Source organism: Falco biarmicus, chromosome 3, assembly GCF_023638135.1.
Source record: "Falco biarmicus isolate bFalBia1 chromosome 3, bFalBia1.pri, whole genome shotgun sequence".
Lineage (NCBI taxonomy): Eukaryota > Metazoa > Chordata > Aves > Falconiformes > Falconidae > Falco > Falco biarmicus.
Genome location: NC_079290.1, coordinates 114,298,846 through 114,318,599, shown reverse-complemented (window position 1 = coordinate 114,318,599; position 19,754 = coordinate 114,298,846). Strand labels below are relative to the sequence as shown.

The 19,754-nt window shown below is 58.3% G+C and overlaps 1 protein-coding gene across 4 annotated transcripts in view; it reads left to right on the top strand.

Annotated features, from left to right (window-relative positions):
* The first annotated feature begins 5,529 nt into the window (after positions 1-5,529).
* The window catches only part of PTPRU (protein tyrosine phosphatase receptor type U), a 70,880-nt gene continuing 56,655 nt past the window's right edge, over positions 5,530-19,754 (top strand). For 2 of the 4 annotated variants that reach the window (XM_056332496.1, XM_056332495.1), the window contains exon 1: positions 5,530-5,771. In XM_056332496.1, the coding sequence (XP_056188471.1) occupies positions 5,699-5,771 (73 nt within the window). In that variant the 5' untranslated portion in view covers positions 5,530-5,698. The remainder of the gene's footprint in view (positions 5,772-19,754) is intronic. The other 2 variants (XM_056332498.1, XM_056332497.1) reach the window with 1 other exon arrangement.

Sequence of the window (19,754 nt, the reverse complement as noted above, 5' to 3'; positions counted from 1 at the left end):
GGGGGACGTGGGGTGAAGAGGGAGAGAGAGTGGTATAAAAGGAAAAGGAGAAAAAAAATCAGAAGTTAAAAATTTGTGAGGTAAAATTGCCCAAATTTCAGTGCAGGCTTCTGGGGGTCAGGTCATGTTCCTGAAGCTCTGCAAGAGCCTTTTGCTGCAGGGAAGGCAGCGCTGGGAGCAATGCCTGGGAGGTGATGACTGGCCCCATGCCCTGTGCATTTAATGGGGAAAAGTGAGGAATTATTATGCTAGAAGCAAAGTGTGATATTCTGAAGAAAAAGTAAAAATTAAAGGGTCTTGGTGTGGAAAGCCCTGGTCAGCGTGGAGATGCTTGTCCACTGGTTTGGGTGAGGCTGGTGGGTGCTGCAGCTCCATCCCGCGGGTGCTGGGCTAAGGGCTTGGGGCAGCCCCTCTCCTCATGGAGCACAACAATCCCCCCCAAAGTACTGCTGATTCCTAAAAGATTCAAAGCCCCAAACCCCAGCTTTCTACCCCCAGCCCGGGAGAACCCAGGAGAGGGTTCCATGACGTTCCCAAGAGGGTTCCTCCTGGGTTCTCCCCTTAAGAGGGTGCCATGATAGCTGGGTTTGAGGCTGCTGTCACCAAACACCCCGGAGCTAAAAACATTTATCCTCGATGGGAGGGACGGTTTCAGCTGAGACCATTTTCGATCACAGCAAGGCCTGTATTTTTCCTGCAAATGACTATGCTTGAGGAGTGATTACTTCATTTTAACTCGATTGCTTCTGCAAGGCGCTTGGGGGCTGATGGTAGCGGGGAGATGGGGAAGGGCTGGGGCACTGCGAGCTCATCCTGCGGGGTGCTGAGTGCTCCCTGCCCTCTCACCCTTCAGCTCTTGTTCAGGATGGAAGGAGATGCTTGGGAAGAAATCAGGGATGGGATTTGCACCCTGGGAATGGGATGGAGCTTGGTCCTGATGGGTTGTCACCAGCTGCATCCCTGTCACTGCATGGGACAGTGCTGTCCACCTGCCTTTCCTTCCTCCCTACTTCTCTTTGTCCCTCCTCTCTTCCCTCTGTGCAGGATTAGTGCTGTGCTGTGCAGGATGGGTGCTGTGCTGTGCCGTGCCACCCCAAAGCCATCCCTGCGCCCCTGCCTGGCACTGCTGTGAGGCAGGTCCTCCCCCCCAGCCCTGGCAGGCAGTGACAGGCCCTTTGCCAAATTTTGCTCCTGTTTGGACCTGTTACACAAACGGGATTTGCGGTGGATGTGCTGGAGGGGGAACTGCCCTCACCCAGAGGCCTGGGGGCAGTGTCTGCTTGTGCTCAGACTTGCTGGCGATATGAATATAGACCTTCCACGCATGCATGTATCCCCTCGATGAATCTCCTCCATGCATGCATGCATCCTCTCCATGCACCCCTTCCATGCATGCATCTCTTCCATGCACGCACACATCTCCTCGATGCATGCAAACATCTCATCCATACATCCCTTCCATGCATGCACACAGCCCCTTCGTGTGTCCCCTCCATGCATGCATGCACATCTGCCATGCACCACTCCATGCATACATATATCCCCTCTGTACATCCCTTCCATGCACCCTCGAATGCACGCAGCCTCCAGGCATGCATCCCTTCCTTGCATGCATCCCCTCCATGCATGCATCCCCTCCATGCACGCATCCCCTCCATGCACGCATCCTCTCCACACACGCATCCTTTCCATGCATGTGTACATCACCTCCATGCACCGCCCCCCACATACATCCCCTCCCTGCATCCCCTTCATGCAGCCAGTAGCACCGCCATCCTGCAGGGCTCCCCCAAGCCCCTTCCCCTGGGGAAGGACACCTGGGAGCTGCCGCCCACCTGCCCTGCCCTGGGCCAGCGCCAGCCCTTTGTGGGGAACAAGGCGCCTTTGTGGAGCCCCCAGTCTCCCTCCAGCTCCTCTCATGCAAAATTCGGGCCGCATCCCCATGGTGAGTGGCAGGTCCAGGGTGCATTAACGATCCTTGTTAAGCAGCATGGATGTGTTACCAAATTAACTCACCCGAGGAGGTCGCAGGTGGGATTTTTCCCCCTTGTGGTTTGGGCTGTGGGGTGATGGAGCAGGGTGGTGACCTGCTGAGGAACATGTTGTGCCATGCTGGCTGCAAAAAACCACCTTTTTATGTGGGTTTGCAAAGCAATTGGTTTGGAAACACAATTTGGGGGTTTAACAGGCTGTGGGAAGCAAGGTGCATCGCTCTAACAGGCTTGTGTGGCTTAAAAGCTCCATGTTTCCAGGTTGGTTCCCACAAAATCCTGGCAATGTCCTGCTGCAGCTCAGCCTCAGCTGCATTTCCCTCCTGAACCAAGGGGTTTCAGTTCAGCTGCTGGGAAAAAACCAACCCCATATTCCTCCCCAGTCTGGGCAGAGACTGTGCCCAGCTCATCCTTTGGGTGCTGTGTGACCTGGGTCCTCTTCCAAGCAAGATTTTGGGGGTTTCTCTCTTCCCCATGGACTGGGGGGGACCCTGCAGAGCCAGCACCATGCCAGCCCTTTCCTGCCTGCACATTTAAGCAGCTTAATTCCTTCACCGGGCATTATGGCAACAGGCTTTTAGTGTCACTCGGAGGGGATTTGCTGGCATTGCTCCGTGCTTGGCATGGACAACGCACCGGCGGTGCCCACTGGGGCTGGGGTCCCATCTGTGCCCGGCGTGGGGCTGAGCATGGGGAGAGGTGGCCATCGTCCTCCGCCTTCACTCCAGAATGTGCCGTCCCGGCTGGGGGACATGTAGGGTGCTGACCAGGCACGGTGTGACGTGTCTGGTTTGTCCCTGCATCCCTGGGGATGGATGCATCCCTGTGAGTAAGTGACACTGTGGTGCCAGCCTGGCTGGGGAGCTGCTGGAGGGGATTGGGGGGGAACTGGGAATGGAGGGCACCGTGGTGCAGGGAGGGGTGATGCTGGGGATGCTGCCAGGGGGTGTTGGGGGCTGGCAGCACTGGGGTGACCTGCTGCACCCCTGCCCGGGGCAGTGGCTGTGGTCTGGGAGGAGGGGGCAGGGAGGGGTCTGCGCAGCGTCCTCAGGGCAGCACAGCATCCCCAGGGCAGTGCAGTGTCCCCTGGTCAGTGCAGTGACCCCAGGGTAGTGCAGTAGTGCAGTGTCCCCTGGTCGGCGCAGCGTCCCCTGGTCAGCACAGTGTCCCCAGGTCAGCACAGTTTCCTCTGGTCAGAGCGGTGTCCCCAGGGCTGTGCAGTGTCCCCAGGGCAGCACAGCGTCCCCAGGGCAGCGCAGTGTCCCCTGGTCAGTGCAGTGACCACAGGGTAGTGCACTTTCCTCTGGTCAGTGCAGCGTCTCCTGGTCAGCACAGTGTCCCCAGGGCAGCGCAGTGTCCCCTGGTCAGTGCAGTGTCCCCAGGGCTGCCACCAGAGCCACCTGTTGCCAGCAGTTTCCTTTGCTCCAGCTGCCCCCCTGCTGGGCTCTGGGTAGGGGACACGCCACACACGGAGCCATGGGGACAGGACCCTGCACCCAGGCTGGCCCAGACACAGACACCACCCAGGACCCCCGTAGCCTTCCTCTCCTCCGCCTCCTCCTCCGCTCTGCAGGGATGAAGGCCCTGTGAAGCGGGCTGCTCTTTGTAGCTCTGCTGTAGCTGGCGCAGAGTGAAGCGATGCTCCCGTCCCGGCAGCGCCCGCCGTGATTTACTCCACAACTGGCTCTGCAGCTCCCAGCAAAAATTCATCTTCAAAATGAAGTTGCAACGATGCAGCCGGGGCCGGGATTAAAAGCAGCGACGGCCTTTCCTCCCTGGGGGAACTGCTGCTGGGCTGCGCGGTCCTTCACTGTGCCCCAGGAACCGGCTCCGGGGCTGGTTTGCCCTCCTCGGTTTTCCCGGGATTCATTTCTCCAGGGCTGGATTTGATGCCAAATAAATAAACCAGCCTGACACGGGGACACAGGGACACGGGGACATGGGGACTTGGCATGGCAGCAGCCCTGGGGATGAGCCAAACTTGGACGAAGCTTTTTGGTCCTGGCAGGCAGCATTTTCCCACTTCCAGGGCTGGGAGCTTCCCGGTGCTGAGTGACACCCGGGTCCCCTGTGTCCCCCCGCACCCTGCTGGGTGCTGGCCCTGGGTGCTGCCTGGTCTTGCAGGACGAGGGCTGCATCGTGGTAGGGTGCTGCTGACACCAGGGCTTCTCCCTGCCTGACCTGGGATAAAAAATCCCAGTATTTCCAGCATCGTTCCCTCCACCTTCCAAGTTTTCCTCTGCCCCAGCAGTTTCCCAGGCTGGAACTGCGGCCGGGTGCCCCGAGCAGGGATCACGCCGGAAAGCCGACGCAAAGCTCCCCCCTTCCTTGCCCCAAACCTTTGGAAAAACATTTTCCTCCAGAAACAGGGCTGGAGAGGATGTTGGTGAACAAGGCGCCTTTCATCCCTGCTGGCAGCGCTGGCGGACACTGGGGGCTGCCAGCGCCTTGTGCCTCCCCCCGCGCCCGGTGGGGACATTTTCCTCTTTTTGCACCTTTTTGGCATAATTTGGATTTTCCCCTTTCTGTTGGCTCTGAGTTATACCCCGCACCTCCCTCCCCACCGGGGATGGTGGCTTTGCTGTGTGCCACTGGGGTCCCATGGGCCACCACCAGCCCTGCACAGCTCAGTCCGGGCTTCCATGTCACCATCCTGTAGGACAACATGGTGTGTCCCTGTCCCTTGAGGACACCTAGCTTGGGGTGGAGGACTGGGGGGAGGTTCGGGGTCTGAGGACCCCCCAGGGTGGGCAGGAGGCTCTGTCCCCACTGTCCCCAGTGCCCAGCCCACGGGGACCAGGCTCTGCCCCACACAGCCTCGGGGGGCTGGGGGCACCCGAGGGTCTGGGGGCAGTCACCCCCCTTTTCTCAGCTCTGCGAGGTGCAGAAGCCCCGCACGGTCCTGCTGCTCCCGCCCCACCTGCAGCATCCCTCCCTCCCCGATAACCCTGCCTGCCTCCCCCCAGCACCCGTTCTGCAGCTGGTGACCCCCCCAAGATTCACTCCAGCTTAGTGGGGACCCACCGGCCTTGACCCCTGGGGACCCTCCCTGCAGCCAGGCACCCACCCTGTTTGCAGGGACCCTCCAGAGCCTTGCACCCCCTTGCAGCCAGGGACCCCCCACATCCCCCCTGCAACCTGGGACCCCCCCCTGCAGCCGTGCACCCCCCTGCAACCGGGACTCTCCTGCAGCCCGGAACCCCCGTGCAACCGGGGACCCCTGCAGCCGTGCCCCCCCCGCAGCCATGCCCTCTCCTGCACCGGGAGGTCACCCCTAGCACCACCCCTCCCAGTTCACCCATAGCCTCCGCCGCAACCCTCAAGCAACCAGCGCTCGCGGGCTCCCTCCCCCGCTTCCCCCGGTACCGGGAAGCCCCTCCCGTTACCGTGCCCCCCCCCCCCCTCCACCCCCACAGTCACCGGGACTCCCCCCCCTCCGCCTCCGCGGGGGCGGGGCTCGCCAAGCGTGTGCGCGCGGCGGCCGGCAGGGGGCGCCCCCGGCCCGCCCGCGGTGGCGGCGGTGGCGGCGGTGGCGGCGGGGCCCGCGCGGCGGTGACGTCAGGGCGGAGCGAGCCGCCGCCGCGCGGCCGCCGGTATTTGAGGCGCGGGGCGGGCGCGCGTGCCCCGCTGCGCCACCGCGCCGGATCCGCGGGGGCCCCCCCCGTCCCCGCCCCCCCCTCCCCCCCCTTCCCTGGCCCGGCCGCAACATGCGAAGTGCCCGGGCGCTGCTGCTCGCCCTCGCCCTGCGGGTCTGCGCGCTGGACACCGAGACGCCCGCCGGTAGGAACGGGGAGGGGGGGGGGAACTGTGCTTCGGGTGCTTGCGGGCTCGGGGTGCGCGGTTGCAGCCCCCCCGCCGGCGGGGCAATGCCGGGAGTCCCGGTGCGAGGTGGCTTCCTCCGGGCGAGCGAGCGGCTGTCGCGTTCGGGACACCGGCGGTGGAGCGCGGGGTGGGGAGGGGCACCCCCCGTGTCTGCACGGCTGGAGCTGAGCCCCCCCTCCCCCGGCTCCCGGTACCGTGGGGCGCTCCGTGTGCCCCCTCGCTGCAGCCCCGGGAAAGGGAACTTCGCCGCGGCGCAGCGCGGGGGCGCGGACCGGGGCCCCGCGGGGCAGGGGGCGGCGGGACCCGGGTGAGTTACCGGGGGTCCCTGGGCAGGAACAGGTGGCGGCCGAGCCCGCTCCGCCCTGGCAGCCTCCCCGGCTCCCGTGTGACGGGGGTGTAATTAGAGTTTGACCAAAGCACCGTCTCTTTATTTTATTTTCACAATCGATTGAATTGTTTTTTCCCCTCTCCTTTCCCCTGAGCAGCTTAGCGCTGTGCGTCCTCCCCCCCTCGTCGCCCCCCGTCCCCTCTCCTGCTGGTCGGGAGCCCGGCTGGACCCTACAAGCCGGGGGTGGGCGGTGGGTTGGGGCAGGGTGCGGGGGCACTGCTGGCTCCCGAGCCCTTTGGGGGGCAGGGGCTTGGGTGCTGCGCGGGGTGGTGGGGTGTGTTTGGGCTTCCCGGGGTGCTGCCGGGGGCTGCGAGTGCTCTGGGCTGGGGGAAACTGAGGCACAGGGGAGAGGGGACCTGGTGCCGTGCTCCGAGGGGACCCTCGTGGTGCAGCTGCCAGTGCTTGGGTGATGCTTGGTGCGTTAAGGTATGTTTTTGCCCGATTCTTCAATTTTTTTTACCTTTAAAATGAAGCAGCTCACCTGCATGCAGCCCCTATGTTGGTGCATTGATTTTTTTTTTTTGGGTGGTGGCTTCTCTCCAAAAATTATAAATAGTGACACCCATCAGCAGAAAGCAAAAAAAGGCAGACCCATGCGGTGGTAGGGAGGGTGGGTGGGGGGATACAGAGCAGCGGAAGCTCCCCATGGCTTGTGCAAGGTGGAGGAGATGGAGGGGGAGCGAGCTTAGATTTTTCTGGGGCAGCTGGAGGGGGGAGTTGTGTGCTGGTGTGGGGGGAGGTGCTGATCTGTGGACAGAGCAGCCCCGTGCTTCAGGCCAGAGCAAGGAGGCAGTAGGGAAACTGAGGCACGCTGCTGGTGAGGGGCTCGGCGTCCTCCCCCAGAGGAAGGGGCTTCAGCAACCCCACCCCGGGTGTCAGTGTGGAGGTCTTGAGCTGCGCTGCTCCCCAGTCCTGGGCTCTGTGTGTCTCTGGCTGTCACGGCTGAGCCACTGCAGCCTGCGAGGGGCTGGAGGATAGCAGTAAGGACCCAGTGTTACTGGGGGGGGGCTTTGTGGGGAGGCACCCCCTCCCCAGCAAACCCTTTCCCCTCTGTAGGCATCCTTCCCTACAAGATGGCATTTGCAAGGGGCAGGATCGAGCCCCCTCCTGGTGTAAATGAGGAGTGTGTTGATTCCTGTGTTTCCCTGGTAGGTGCAGAGCAGGCTCAGCTCCGCGGTGGAGCCGGAGGGGCTGGGTTCGGCTGGAGGTGGGGGGTGGGGTGTCTGCTTCCAGCCCCCCACCTCTGTCGCATGCTGCTTTTTATGTGAATCGCAGCATTTGCTCCTGCTAGTGTGGCTTGGCTGGCTGCGGGGACATGGCCAGGCTCATCCCTGTGGGCCTGGGGGCTGCACGGCAGGCAGTGCTGGTAAAAAATAAAATAAATTTAAGCCATCTGCATGTGCTCTGGGGTCAACAGGGACCCTGGAGCCAGTCACGGGGAGCACCAGCTGCTTGTCTTGGTGGGTGTTTGGAAGATGGGTGGTTTTCTTGACACTCCCTTGCAAAGAAGGGGTGTAGGATGATCCTGTCTAGGGGTGGGGGAACAGGCAGGGCATGCCGGTGGCTGAGCAGGGAGGTGGGGGGGAAGCTGGGTGCCCGGGTCCCAGCCTCCCCGCTGGCTCGGGGTGCTCTCTGCTCCCTCCTGCAGCATGCAAACTTTTGCAATTCATTAAGATTTCACAGCGACTAAGCTGTCGGTGCATGCCTGCGCTGCGGAGACCGGGGTGGTGTTGCAAGGCACTTGCTGACCCTTTAAACGGAGTGGTCCCTGGTGCTCTTGTGGTGTCAGCTGGCCGTGACAGGGACCTGCCACTTGGCACTGGTGTGTCCCTTTCTGGGCTCTTTGTAATGAAACATGGAGCCTTTCCCCCTTGCTAAAAAGCCTGCAGCTAAGGGCAGGCTGGCTCGCTGGGCCACGGGGCAGCGGGTTTTACAGGCTCAGCTCTTTTTCCTCCTCCTTTTGCCTTCCCCTGCTAGGAACGGGTGCAGCTCTGCGCCTCTGTGTTGCACCCATGCACCCCGACACTTCAGCAGTAAGTTGCTGCCCAGGAGTACCCCAGCCTGTGTCCCCCCGATGCTCCTGCGCTGCAGGGACATGCTGTGGGGACACACACCTGCAGCTGCCAGCGCTGCGTGGCACTCCCGCCGTAATCATGCGGAAGCTGTTTGCACTGGGGTTTGACTGTGTTAGTGGCAATTAAGCAAATAAAATATTTGGGTTTGCAGCTTCTACTTCAGGAGGCTGGTGCTGCTGGGGAGCCCCAGCCTGGGGTTGGTGCCATCTCTGGTGGCACTAGACTGGTTTGGGGGTGGGGGGGGCTGGTTGTGTTGGATGAGCCCCTCGCTGGGGTGCTGGAGGGCTGGGACCACCTGAGGGTCTCGTCACCCCCAGGGACAGTCCTTGCAGGCTGGCAGGAGGCGGCACGGGTGACCCTGACCTCAGGGTGACTGTGTTGTCTTGGCTGAGTGAATGGGAATGGCAGAGCAGATGCTGTCCCCAGGGCTGCGATTGGGGTTGGGGAGTGGAACAAATCTGCCTGGCGTCCCGCTGCCCCGGCCGTTAACTGCAGCATCTTCATCAGCAGAGGTCACGGGGTGGGGGTGGGGATGCTCAGAGGAGTGAGGGGGGGATGGATGCTCTGTGTGTCCCAGTGCAGGAGCTGGCTGGGGGTTGGTGTGGGGGGCTGTCCCTGCGTGCTGCTGGCAGCCCCCTGCACCAGCCCTGGGGTGCTGGGGACTGTCAGTGTTTTGCCCAGTGTTTATTTCCCTCTGCCTGGCTGCTGATGGGCTCTCCCTTGCCAGGGCATTTTTTTTATCCCCACCCTACCTTCACCCAACATGTAAAACATGCAGGAGCGTTGCATTTTCCTTGTCAGCTTGTTTCAGCCTTGGATTTTTTTTTTTCTCCTGCCTGTTCTGCTGTGCCAGGGAAGAGTCTCATTCTGTTGCTTGCTCCTAGGTGTGTGTTTTAACGCCCTGGGTGTGCCATGGCCTTTCCCAGAGCACCCAGACAGTGTGAACAGCCGCAGGCTCTTGCACTGGGATGCTCCGGAAAACCCTGTTGACATGCCCAAGTTTGCCCAGGGCAGAGGTTTTCTGCTCCCAAGCCCTTGGCTCTCCAGTGTCCCCTCTCCATGCCTTGGAGCGTGGTAGATCTTCGCTGTCTGCAGGGGTGAAGCAGAACTGAGGGATACTGTGAGTGATGCTGATGCTCCTGGATGGGCCCATGCCTCTGGCCCCTTCTCTGCAGCTCCAGGGTGGAGGGTGGCAACGCCTGTTCCCTCCCCCTCTCCTCAAGACTTAGAGTTGCATTTGCTTCATTTTTGGCCTCTTCTTGCTCCAAAACTCCTCTTCCTTGTTTTTCCTCTTGGTGTTTGGACCTGCCCTGGCCTTGGGAACAGGGATCCTGGTGAGTCACCTCCTGGCCCGAGCTGCACATTTTTCCCTTTGCTATCCAAACTAAGACAAACCAGCCCCATTCCAGCTTTCCCAGAGCAGCACCCAGCAGAATCAGCCCCTGCCCCCCCTGGGCAGGGTGGGGGTGTCGGGGGCGGGGGGGGGTGGGGTGGGGTGGTAAGGACACCTCCTGGAAGACAAAAGCAGATGCATTTTTGTGGCTTTGACCCCTGCCTTGGCTGTGATGACCTCCCTGCTGCCTGTTGATGTTGGGGTTTTTTCTCCCCTGACTGCACCTGGGATGGAGCTTTTCTATCGCGTGTAACCCATCACCCCATCCTCACTCTGCAGAGGGGCTGAGAGCCCTGAGCACCCCAAAGTGCACCATCACAGCCCTCTTCTGGCTGCACCCCCCAGGGATTTGCTGCTTTGCTTCTGGCAGCCATGCAAGGGTTAAGCATGAGGGGCTGGTGAGGCAGAGGCAGGTAAATCCGTGTGCTACCTCCCAGCTCTAAGCATGCAGCAGGGAGAGCCTTATTGACACAGCCCTGCCATCTGCCTGCTTAAACCTCCATAAATAAGCTTTTTAATAATATATTATTAACATGCACTATAATTGTCTTATTAGATATGTCTGGGAACCTTTAGTTGCTGTGTGATTAAATGTCAAGATTCCCAAACCTCCTCTTCTCCCCGATGGCAGCTTGGGACTTGTTTTGCAGCTTTCCCTGGATCCCACTCCCCCCATTGCAGGCTGGAGATGCCCCCCCCCCCTTGTACCTGGGGTAAACTGAGGCTCTCTCCTCCGGACAAGCAGAATACCCAGCAATTTGTCCCCCGGAGCTAATTGCCTCCTCGTTGGCAGCCTTAAAATAAATAAGTCCTGGAGATGGAGCTTTTTCTTTCCGCTGCAGGTGGCCTGGCAGAAGCTGCTGATTTTTCCCTGTGCTGGGATGGATGCGGGGGGGTGATGTGGTGGGGGGTGCCAGCCTTGTGTGCCCAGGCCTTCCCTGGCTGGAGCAGTCCTGGGGACATGGGACCTGCTCTTCCTTGCTGGATGAAGGGCATCTCTGGGGAGGAGGAGGAGGGCTGCGGAGCTGGGGTGTGCTGGGGGGGACTTCCCTGGGTATTCCCGGAGCTGTTTGCTTTCCCAGCCCTGGCAGCGGCGGTTTCTCCACCCTCTGCCCGGATCGGGAGCCAGAGTCCAGCTCTGCTCCAGCTGCTGGAAAGCCAAGGCAGAGCCCCTGCCCCTGCCTGCGCGAGCAGCCCTGGCCCCCTGAGCCGCTGCTGGTACCGGCTGGGGGGGCTCGCACATCTGCCGCGCTTTTGGGATTTTTTTTTTTTTAAATTTTAAATAGAGAGGGTTGTTCCTGCTTGCTGGGTGGTTGTTACTGCAGCTCATCCCTTGACTGCTTTTGTGCTCCTCCGGGTCCTGGTTTGCAGCATCTGCCTGTTCCCTGGCTGCTGGTGGGGGGACGATGACAGATGTCCCAGAGTAGCCCATGAGCTTCCTACAGGGGCTCAGGTTTTGCACCCCAGTGCCCCCCACCCGGCAAATGAATGTAGCTTGGTTCGTGGCAGTGGCATGCTCAGTCAGGATGGGGCTGTCCCCAACTTCTGTCCTGGTGTGCCGCTGCCCCCCCCCAAATCTGGGTGCTGGCGCTCTGCTGGCTGCAGGAGCGGGACAGCAAGGCTCCCCCCTCGCCGGGGTGTGTGGGGGTTGTTCCCATGGGGTGGCTGCCCTTCGGGGTGCCAGAGCAGCCACTCGCTTGAGCAGAGGCAGGAGGGCTGCAGTGGGAGGGTGATGCTCCCGGAGTTGTTTGGGGTTCAGTGGGGCTGCGGGGTCTCGGTGCATGCCCCCACGCCTCGTGCCTGGCAGACTCACACCTGGAAGGAGTCTCTTGTCTTCAGTTGTAAATTCATTGTTTTCTGACACTGAAAGTGCTCAAGATGCTGAGGAAACAGGAGCTGGGTGGGGTTGGTGGGTGCTTGGCACCCATTCTGCATCTGTCTTGCCTTCCCAGTGATGTCCTGGCCTGGATCTGGGGGCCACAGCTTGGTGCTGCGGGGGGGGAGCGGCTTTGCTGGGCTGTCCCATTGCTGATGGGGGAGCAGGGACACACATCTGCCGTGCACCCTGCTGCCTGGGGACTCCTCTGCCTGTGCTGATAGTAGGGGTCTGGGGAAAGCCCCCCCATCCCAGGCCAGGATGTGTGAGGAGCAGAGCGTTGTCCCCTTACTGCAGCTGGGGCTGTAAATGTGTTGCAGCTGGAGCAACTCTCTGAATAATTTTGTCATGTTATTTTTTGTGGGGTTTTTGTTTATTTGACTTACAATATTGGTCAGTCTCCCCAGTGGGGTGGTTCTGCTGGTGCAGACCTCCCTTGCTCCCAGTGGGTGCAGAACCCATCCTTCCCTGCTCTGCAGCTGTGCTGGGCTCTGCCCCAGTATGGCACCCACCAGGTGCTGGGGTCCCCCTTGCTGTGGGGAGCCCTACACAAGCCAGTAAACTGCTTTGACTTTCTGCAACCCTGCCTGGGTCAGACCTTTCTTGACATCGTTAAGTTAATCAGGGTTGTGGCCGGGATGCAGCGGCTGGCTGGCTCGAGATGCGCTGAGCTTTCCCAGGACAGGACAAGGGGACAAGGACACTGATGACCTGATGCATCTTAATGAGACCACAGTCCCTGCGGCCCTGCTCGGTGCCGCAGATGACTGTGTGGAGATGAGCCAAGGCAGCCCCTGGGCATTTGAGCTTGGCATGCTGCTTCATGCCAGAGACCTTCTTCAGCCTAATTAGCCCAATTAGCCCAGCTGAGGAGCAAGTGCTGCTCAGGTCCAGTGTGCTTCACCCTGCAATCGCTCCATCAGCTGCTGTATGGGTCACCGGGAGGAGGATGTTGCTGGGAGGCAAGCGGTGGCTGGTCTGGAAGAAGACCCCCCCAATGCTGGGGGCTCATCTTTGGGGTGCTGCCTGGGAGTTGTCTTGCTGTCAGCCGGGAGCTGGTGCAAATGGCTTTTTCTCTGAAGGGCTGGAGGGGCTGGAGCATTGCAGCCGCTCGCGGAGCGATGGATTGCAGGCAGACGGCATGCTTGGGCTTGGGTGGGTGTGGAGGTGCCCGTGGAGCTGCTGCAGTTTTGGGTGATGCTCCACAGGGTTCCTTGGGGTGCAGCCCTGTCCTGTGCCGTGTGTGGTGCTGTGGTTCCCACTGAAGCTTGAGCTGTGGTTGTGGAGGGTTCAACAACAGGGGTTTTAAAACTTGGGCAGCAAGTCCAGGCAGATCCACTCAAGGGGAGAGTCTCCAAAGCCCTTCCCTGGCAGCTGGCAGCCCACCTGTGGGGACAAGGACCTGTCATGGGGTGTGCAAAGCACATGCCAATCCCTTGACAGCGCATCCCTGCCAGTCAGCGGAGGCATGTCAGCAACCCTGTGAAATTACAGAGCAAATGTTTTTCACATATTTCCAAGGTGCTGCCATTTGGCCGATTGAATTAGCAGAGGCGGGTGGTCCCTGGTTGCCCCCAGCCAGCACCTCATAGTCGCAGCTGGGACATCTCGTCCTGTGGCTTTGGTGCCAGTGGGTGCCGTAGCTTTCCAGTGTAGCTTTGGGGAAGGAGCATCTTGGGGGTGACTTTTGAAGCCCCCCCAGTGCCAGGGCAGGCTCTGACCCCTCTCCTTGGGGCTGAGGATGTGGTGTGGGTTTGGCCACTGCCCAGCTGGGTCTTCCCCTATTTCTGCTTATTTTTTTACTGTTTTTTCAGCTGTCTGCTGAGTGATAATGTCCCATTGATTTTTCTGCAGCCAGCAATCAGCCTGCTTTCCTTGGATTATAACAATATCAGACTAAAGCAGTGCATCTCTGCGTTGAGCTATTTCTGTTTTTATTAGCTGAACTTTTTATTTAGTATCTCACCGGCTCCTGTCTGGGTAGCTGCTGCTCACCGTGTCTGGCTCTGAACAGCATTTCTCTGTGCTAGGAGCCATCTCCGGCCTTTCTTCCCGGGGATGTCCTGCCTGGCTGGTGGCTGCAGCTGGGCAGGGCTATGAGCTGGGACGTGGCTTGGGCAGGATGTGTGCAGGAAGGTGCTCACATGGGGTTGGAAGTTGCTGTGTGTAGTTCTAGCACCACTGCAAGGTCTCTTTGACCACCCATGCGCTCAACAAATATTTTTCAGTTATTGCTGCATAATTAATGTAATCCCGGAGTATTTAGGGCATGGGCTTAGGATGTTGCAGGTCAGCCCTGCTGTGGGGTTGGGGACCCGGCAGTGGGGCAGGGTAGGAGCAACAGTGCCCTGGTCACACTGTCTGCCCAGGGCAGCAAGTGGGGTCCCAGTGGGGCTGTGCCTGCGTGGGAACAGTAGGGCAATCTGTCGTGGGTGGCTGTGGGGTGGGGGTGAGGCAGCAGTTGCATCCTGGTCTGCAGGAGCAAGGAAAAATAAAATGCTGGGGAAGGAAATACCAGGAATGAGCCTTTGGGTGTCTGGAGTGGTGGTAGTGGGGAGGGGGTTAGAGGAGTGGGATCTTCCGTGATGAGAGCTGTGGTGGGGGGGTTCTGAGGGGAATGAAGGGAGTGCTGCAGGCAAGCCCCCCCCGCCCTGTGTACTTGCTGCTTGGCAGCAGGTTTCTTGACCTTGGAGCTGGATGGAGGGTCCTGAGCCATCCTGCGGGGGGATGTGGTGGGGGTGGATGCCGCATCAGGGCTTGCTGAGCATCCAGCCCTGGAGGGGTCTCTGGTTTGCAGGGTGGGCGATGCCTTCCCCTGCCTGGATGGGGAGGGACACCCCGCGGCAGGGGGGCAGAGGGAGGGCAGGGGGTTTGGGATGCTGCCATGGGGCTGGGGAGTGGGTCCCTGCCTGGGAGCAGGAGGGTGGGCAGGAGTCGGGATGTGCGGTGGGTGGGTGCCAGCTGCCAGCACTGCCTGTGAATCCACCCTGCGCCCCGGCTGTCAGCGGCAAGTTCATCTTGTGCGACCAGACTCGGGGTTCTGCTGTTGGGGAGGTGGGTCCAAACCCAGCGGTTCCGTGCGCTGAGTCTGCCAGGTCTCAGCAGTGCGGCAGCACTGTGGTATCCCTGCCTGTGCCCATCCCATGGGAAACGGGCAGGGGGTGGGCTCCTGCCTGTGTCTCAGCTGAGTTTTTATAGGCCCTATGAAAATAAAGGGGTGGGAACGGACTTCCAGCAGCCTTCCAGAAAAGGGAAATTTGTGTGGTTTTGGGGTTGTTTTTTTTTTTTCCCCCACCATTTGTGAAGCAAACCTGGCTTTGCAGCCGGTGCTGCCAGCAACCGAGGGCAGGTATTAAAAGCGATAAATAAGCTGTTGAGGCAAAGCATCTGTGAGCTTCTGTGACTCTGGATTTACAGTGTGCTGTCCCCAAGTGCCAGCTGCTTTTATACCTGATGTCTGCATGGGTGCCTGCACCTGGGGGACCTGAGGGACGTTTCTATCTAGTTAAAAGAGGTTGTAACCTCTGGGAGAACTGGGTGGCACTGGGATGCTGGTGGAGACCCTGAGATGAGTTTGCTGGAGCTGCTGGGTTTTACTCTAGCCTCAGGGATGGATGGATGCCCAAGCCAGCGCTGGTCAGGGATGGCTGAGCCCAGCTGGGGGACTGGTAAAAACATGCCTGCTGATAATTTTTTTTTTATTTTTTTACCTCTTCTGTGCTTGTTTAGCTCTATTCCCACCTTTACCTGGCCAAAGGGTGCCCAGCTTGGATCAATGTGTTCCCCAGAGCTGTGACATGGGTCATCTGGGCACAGGGCTCCTTGTTATTCCCCCATGCAAGTTTCTGCTGGTGCCTTTAACCTCCTGGCTGATTCTGTTCCTCCCATTTAACAGCACAGGGTTTAGCTTCCACTGTGCTGGTGTGCATGTGTGTGAGTGACGGATTTGCCCACGTCAGCCGCATTGCCACCTTTAAACCTTAGTGTCAGTCTTCCCACGTTGCTTTTCCTGGCTTTTTCCGGTTTGACGGGAGGAAGAGGAGGATGTCAGCCTGGATTTTGCATTGTACTGGGATGTGCTCCTGCTCTGCCCTGACCTTCCTCCCTGCTCCTCTTCCTCCTGCTCTTATTTTCCTCGAGGGCTGGGGAGCGGATGCTGGGCACGGTGGGGACTGTGCATCCCTGTTGCCGGCTGGTTTTGCAAATGCAAGCTGCTCCGTTCTCTGCCTTGAAAGACCATAAATAACCTGGCTGAGCTGCCTCCCCAAGGCCCTGCTGGTGCTGCCATGTGTTCCATCACAGCAGGATTAGCCCACCTGCATCCTTCATGCCCACATCCATCACTGCAGAGAGATGGTACCCACAGGGAGAGATTCCAGGGTGGGGAGGCTGAGGGTTCCCTCCATCTTTGTCCCCTGCAGAACCGGGTTGGTGTGGGAAAACTTGGTCTTCCTCATGGATTCTGGAGCTAGTGTTGGAGCCCCCCAGGGCTATGGTGCTGCTGCTGCGTCCTGGGGCATCTGCTGTCCCTGCCTGCACTCGTGCCAAGGGAGCACCTCCATGTCCTCAGGGGTTCCCTGAAAGCAGCATTTTACCCTCGAAGCTCACAGTCCTTGTGTCTCTGGGTCTATGGGCATGTGGGGTGGGATAGCCTTCAGCAGGGCCATGGGGACCTGGTGGTAATAAAGGAGCTGGGGGAGAAATGAACTCCCCCCACCCCTGGCCCTTTTCTCCCTTTTTTCCAATTAATTTTAATCTTTTTTGTCCCCTTTTTTTTTCCCCTTCCAAGGTTCCAGGTGGGTCCATAGCCCAGGATCTGTAACTGCACAGTAAAGCAATCGATAATGGCAGTACAGAGGTTTCCGAAGGCCTGCCTTGTTTTTCTTCCTATGGCATTTAAGAGGCAGCTCTGACTATGTTAATTAAGTGAGGGTTCATCATTAAAGGACTTGTGTTGCAGGTGAGTGGCCTTCTGGCTGGGGAGCTTGAGGATGTTTCTGTGCTGCAGGACCTCTCTTGACCTGGGTATAAATAGTGTTAGAGGAGTGATGCTGGTCCTTCCCAGGGAGCAGGGCTGGCTGGATCTGGGAGCAACACTGGGATGGGGTGTTACATGCCTGTGTCTGCTCCAGCTGTGGGGGGGGAAACCTCCTGGCTTGTGCCCCACAGCATCACTGCGAAACAGCTGGGGCATCACAGTGCCTGGCTGCACCTGTGTCGAGGTGATGCAGCACCTGCATCCCAGCAGTGCTGATCCCCCCCGGGAGCTGCTTCAGGGGGTGGGAGGGAAGGAGAACTGCATTTTTCAGCTGGATGTGCCCCAAGGAAAGATTAATTATTCCCCCTTTGTTTTTGAGTGCATCTTCATAAGGTGAGGCATGGTGTACCTGGTCCTTGCCCAAGCAGAAGCTGGCCCCGTGGCATTGCCAACCCTTCAGAGTCGTGTTTTCCCCATTGTATTTGCTCCCCCCCAGCTTTGGGAATGCTTGCATTGAATCCACATCTCCTGATTCCCTGCTGTGCCTGGGGTCCTTTGGAGGCTCCTGGGGCCAGTGCTGGAGCTGGGCACTCGCTGCGGGAGGTTTAATGCCTCCATGAGAACCTGCAGGTAAAAACCATAAAGAGTCTTTAACAGGCAAAAAAAAAAAAAGGGGGAAAAAAAAAGATTTATGTCTTCTGTAGTTGCTGGTAGACGGATATTGTTCTCCTAGTCCTGCACTTTCCAAACACTGAGGTTATCAGGCATAAGTGACTTATTATGCAAATCCTCTGTCTTAATATCTGGCTGCTCTCTCCCTGGAATTGCATTGGCTAAACCCCATGTGTTGTTGGAGCTGCTAATGTTTACACATTAGCTTCTTTGGCTAATATACAAGGCTTCAAGTTGCAAATTGATGTTTCTTACAGCTGAGCAAATTATTTTTCTATTAAATGCAATATTTAAAATGATTTGGAGAAGCAAAACAAACTACTGGTGAGAATTTTAATGGAGCTGCTTTCCATATTCTTCTAATCAGCTTTTATCGGGGCCAGAAAATTGGTAATATTTTTGAATGTTTCTATTTCACAGAAGTGGGGAACAGAGAGGAGCAGGGAGGGTGTTTGTCAGAATCTCTGGGGTGCATAATGCACAAAACCACTTTCAGGTGCCTGTTGTGCTGGTGCCCCAGGCCCTTGGAGTGTGCGAAGTACAGTGAAGGAGGGATTTAGCTCCCCTTTGCCTGGACTAGAAGAGGTTTTCCCACTGCTGAGACTGAAACCCTGGGGTGTTTGGGCTCAGCTGGGCTTGGCCGTGGGGCTGATGGGGTGCCCTATGTGGTGGGGGTCTCCACTGGTGTGAAGATGCTGCGATGCTGCAGTGTGGCAACCGCTCTGAGTCTTGGTTTTCTTGCTGAGCTGGATTCCTTGGTGCCGCATCCCCCCGAGCGAGTCCTGAGTCCCGGACCCCTGTAGCATCATCCCCTGGGGAGTCTGAGCCCCTTGCCGACAGACCTGGGGCTTCCCATCCCGTAACCGTTAATAACCTCGGCCGGGAGCCTGTGGCATGGTACGTACGAGACCTTGCTGGATAAGAAGGGTATCTAATTTTAGATGAACTGCAGTATGTGTTCCCTATCCCCCGTGTCTGCTGGTGCCCAGAGGAAAACCGCTCCCAATGTTTCCTTCCCAGGACATGTTCCTGTAGGAGCGTGCCAGGGAAATTGCCTTTAAATAGCAACAGGGATCTGGGAGGTGGGAGGCTGGCTCGGCTGTGGGGGGGTGTTGGGGAAGGGATGGCATCTTGCCAGCACCCGCTGGAGCAGGGTTCTGCATCCCAGCAAAGCCCGCCTCCCTGGGCTTCCCACATCCCTGGGGGATGATGCTGGACTGCTGGTGTTACGGGACTTTGCCAAATCAGCTGCATGCCTCAGTTTCCCCATTGGCAGTGCCAGCATTGGCCATTTATCCTGTAAAAAGAACTTTATCCTTTGGTGCAGAAAAAGAGCATCTTTCTCCTATGTGTTTAAGAGGTCTTGGGTATGATAGTCCAGGGCTGTGTGACTTTGCATAGCCTCGGGCTCCATCCGTGTTCCCAGGAAGCAGTGGGAGCTCTGGATTTGGGAGACAAAGGAGCTCTGCTCGCCCCCTGCCACATCTCAGTGTGTTCGGATGATGGTGACTGATGGTGAAGATGGGTCGTAGCCCTGTTCTGCTGTGCAGGGTGTTTGCATGCAACCACTTGGCTGCTGGGGCAATGCACGGTGTGTCCTGCAGGTACCTGAATCCTTTTGATTTCTTGCTGGTAATTACCTGGGATGTTGGGCAGGAGCTGCTGGAAAAGGCCATGGATAAAAATTTAATCCTGACTCTGAAAGGTCACCTGTGTTAGCTTTGCCAGCTGGTGCCTGTGCCCTGCAGCATGGGGTGCTGTGGGCTTGTGCCCCCAAGATGCTGCACCCCAGAGATGACCGTGGGGCTAATGCCGTCCTGGCTGAGCCAGGACAGGAGCAAAAGGGGCTTTTTCCCATCGATAGGCTTTGCTTCTTCCTGGACTAGGAGTCTGGAGCACCCACCCTGAGTTTTGTTACTCTGGGGAGCTTGCGCTTGCTGAAGTTTGGGTATAAACTCTTTTTTTAGAAAGCTTTTCCACTTCTTGGTATGTTATTTGTGTAGCATCCCCATCAGATGATGCCTCAAAGGGTCTAGGTGGTGTGGCTATACCCTCACTGGGATACAGGAGCTTGTGGTCCCGTCATGGATGGTGCCGGGCCACCCTATCGCACAGGAGCCTTTTCAAGGCTGCTCGATAAAAGAAAAAAAGAAGCCTGTGGAGCATGTCCCATGGTGCAGGAGGTTAAACAGAAAAGGTTTAAGTGTGTAATTAACTTTGAAGCGAGAGGAGCGTGGACTTGGTGGATGAAAGAGCGCCAGGTGGGCTGGTGAGTGGGTGATCATATTCCTCAGTGGTCACGGAGATTTAATTGGATGCTGTCCATTGTACTCCGTTGCTTGGTCTTTCTTTTACTCCCTCTGCAAATCCTTCATTCCTCTTCTCCCCTTCCCCAGCTTCCTCCTTTGCATCCCGGGGGAGGGTATGTGGCAGCATACACAGGGGATGCTGAGCAGCACCAGTACTTGTGTTGCTGGTGAATCTGTTAAGCCACCATTTCTTTTTCTTTTTTTTTAATAAAATTGGTCCATCTGATGTTTAACTCCCATATTACTGCTC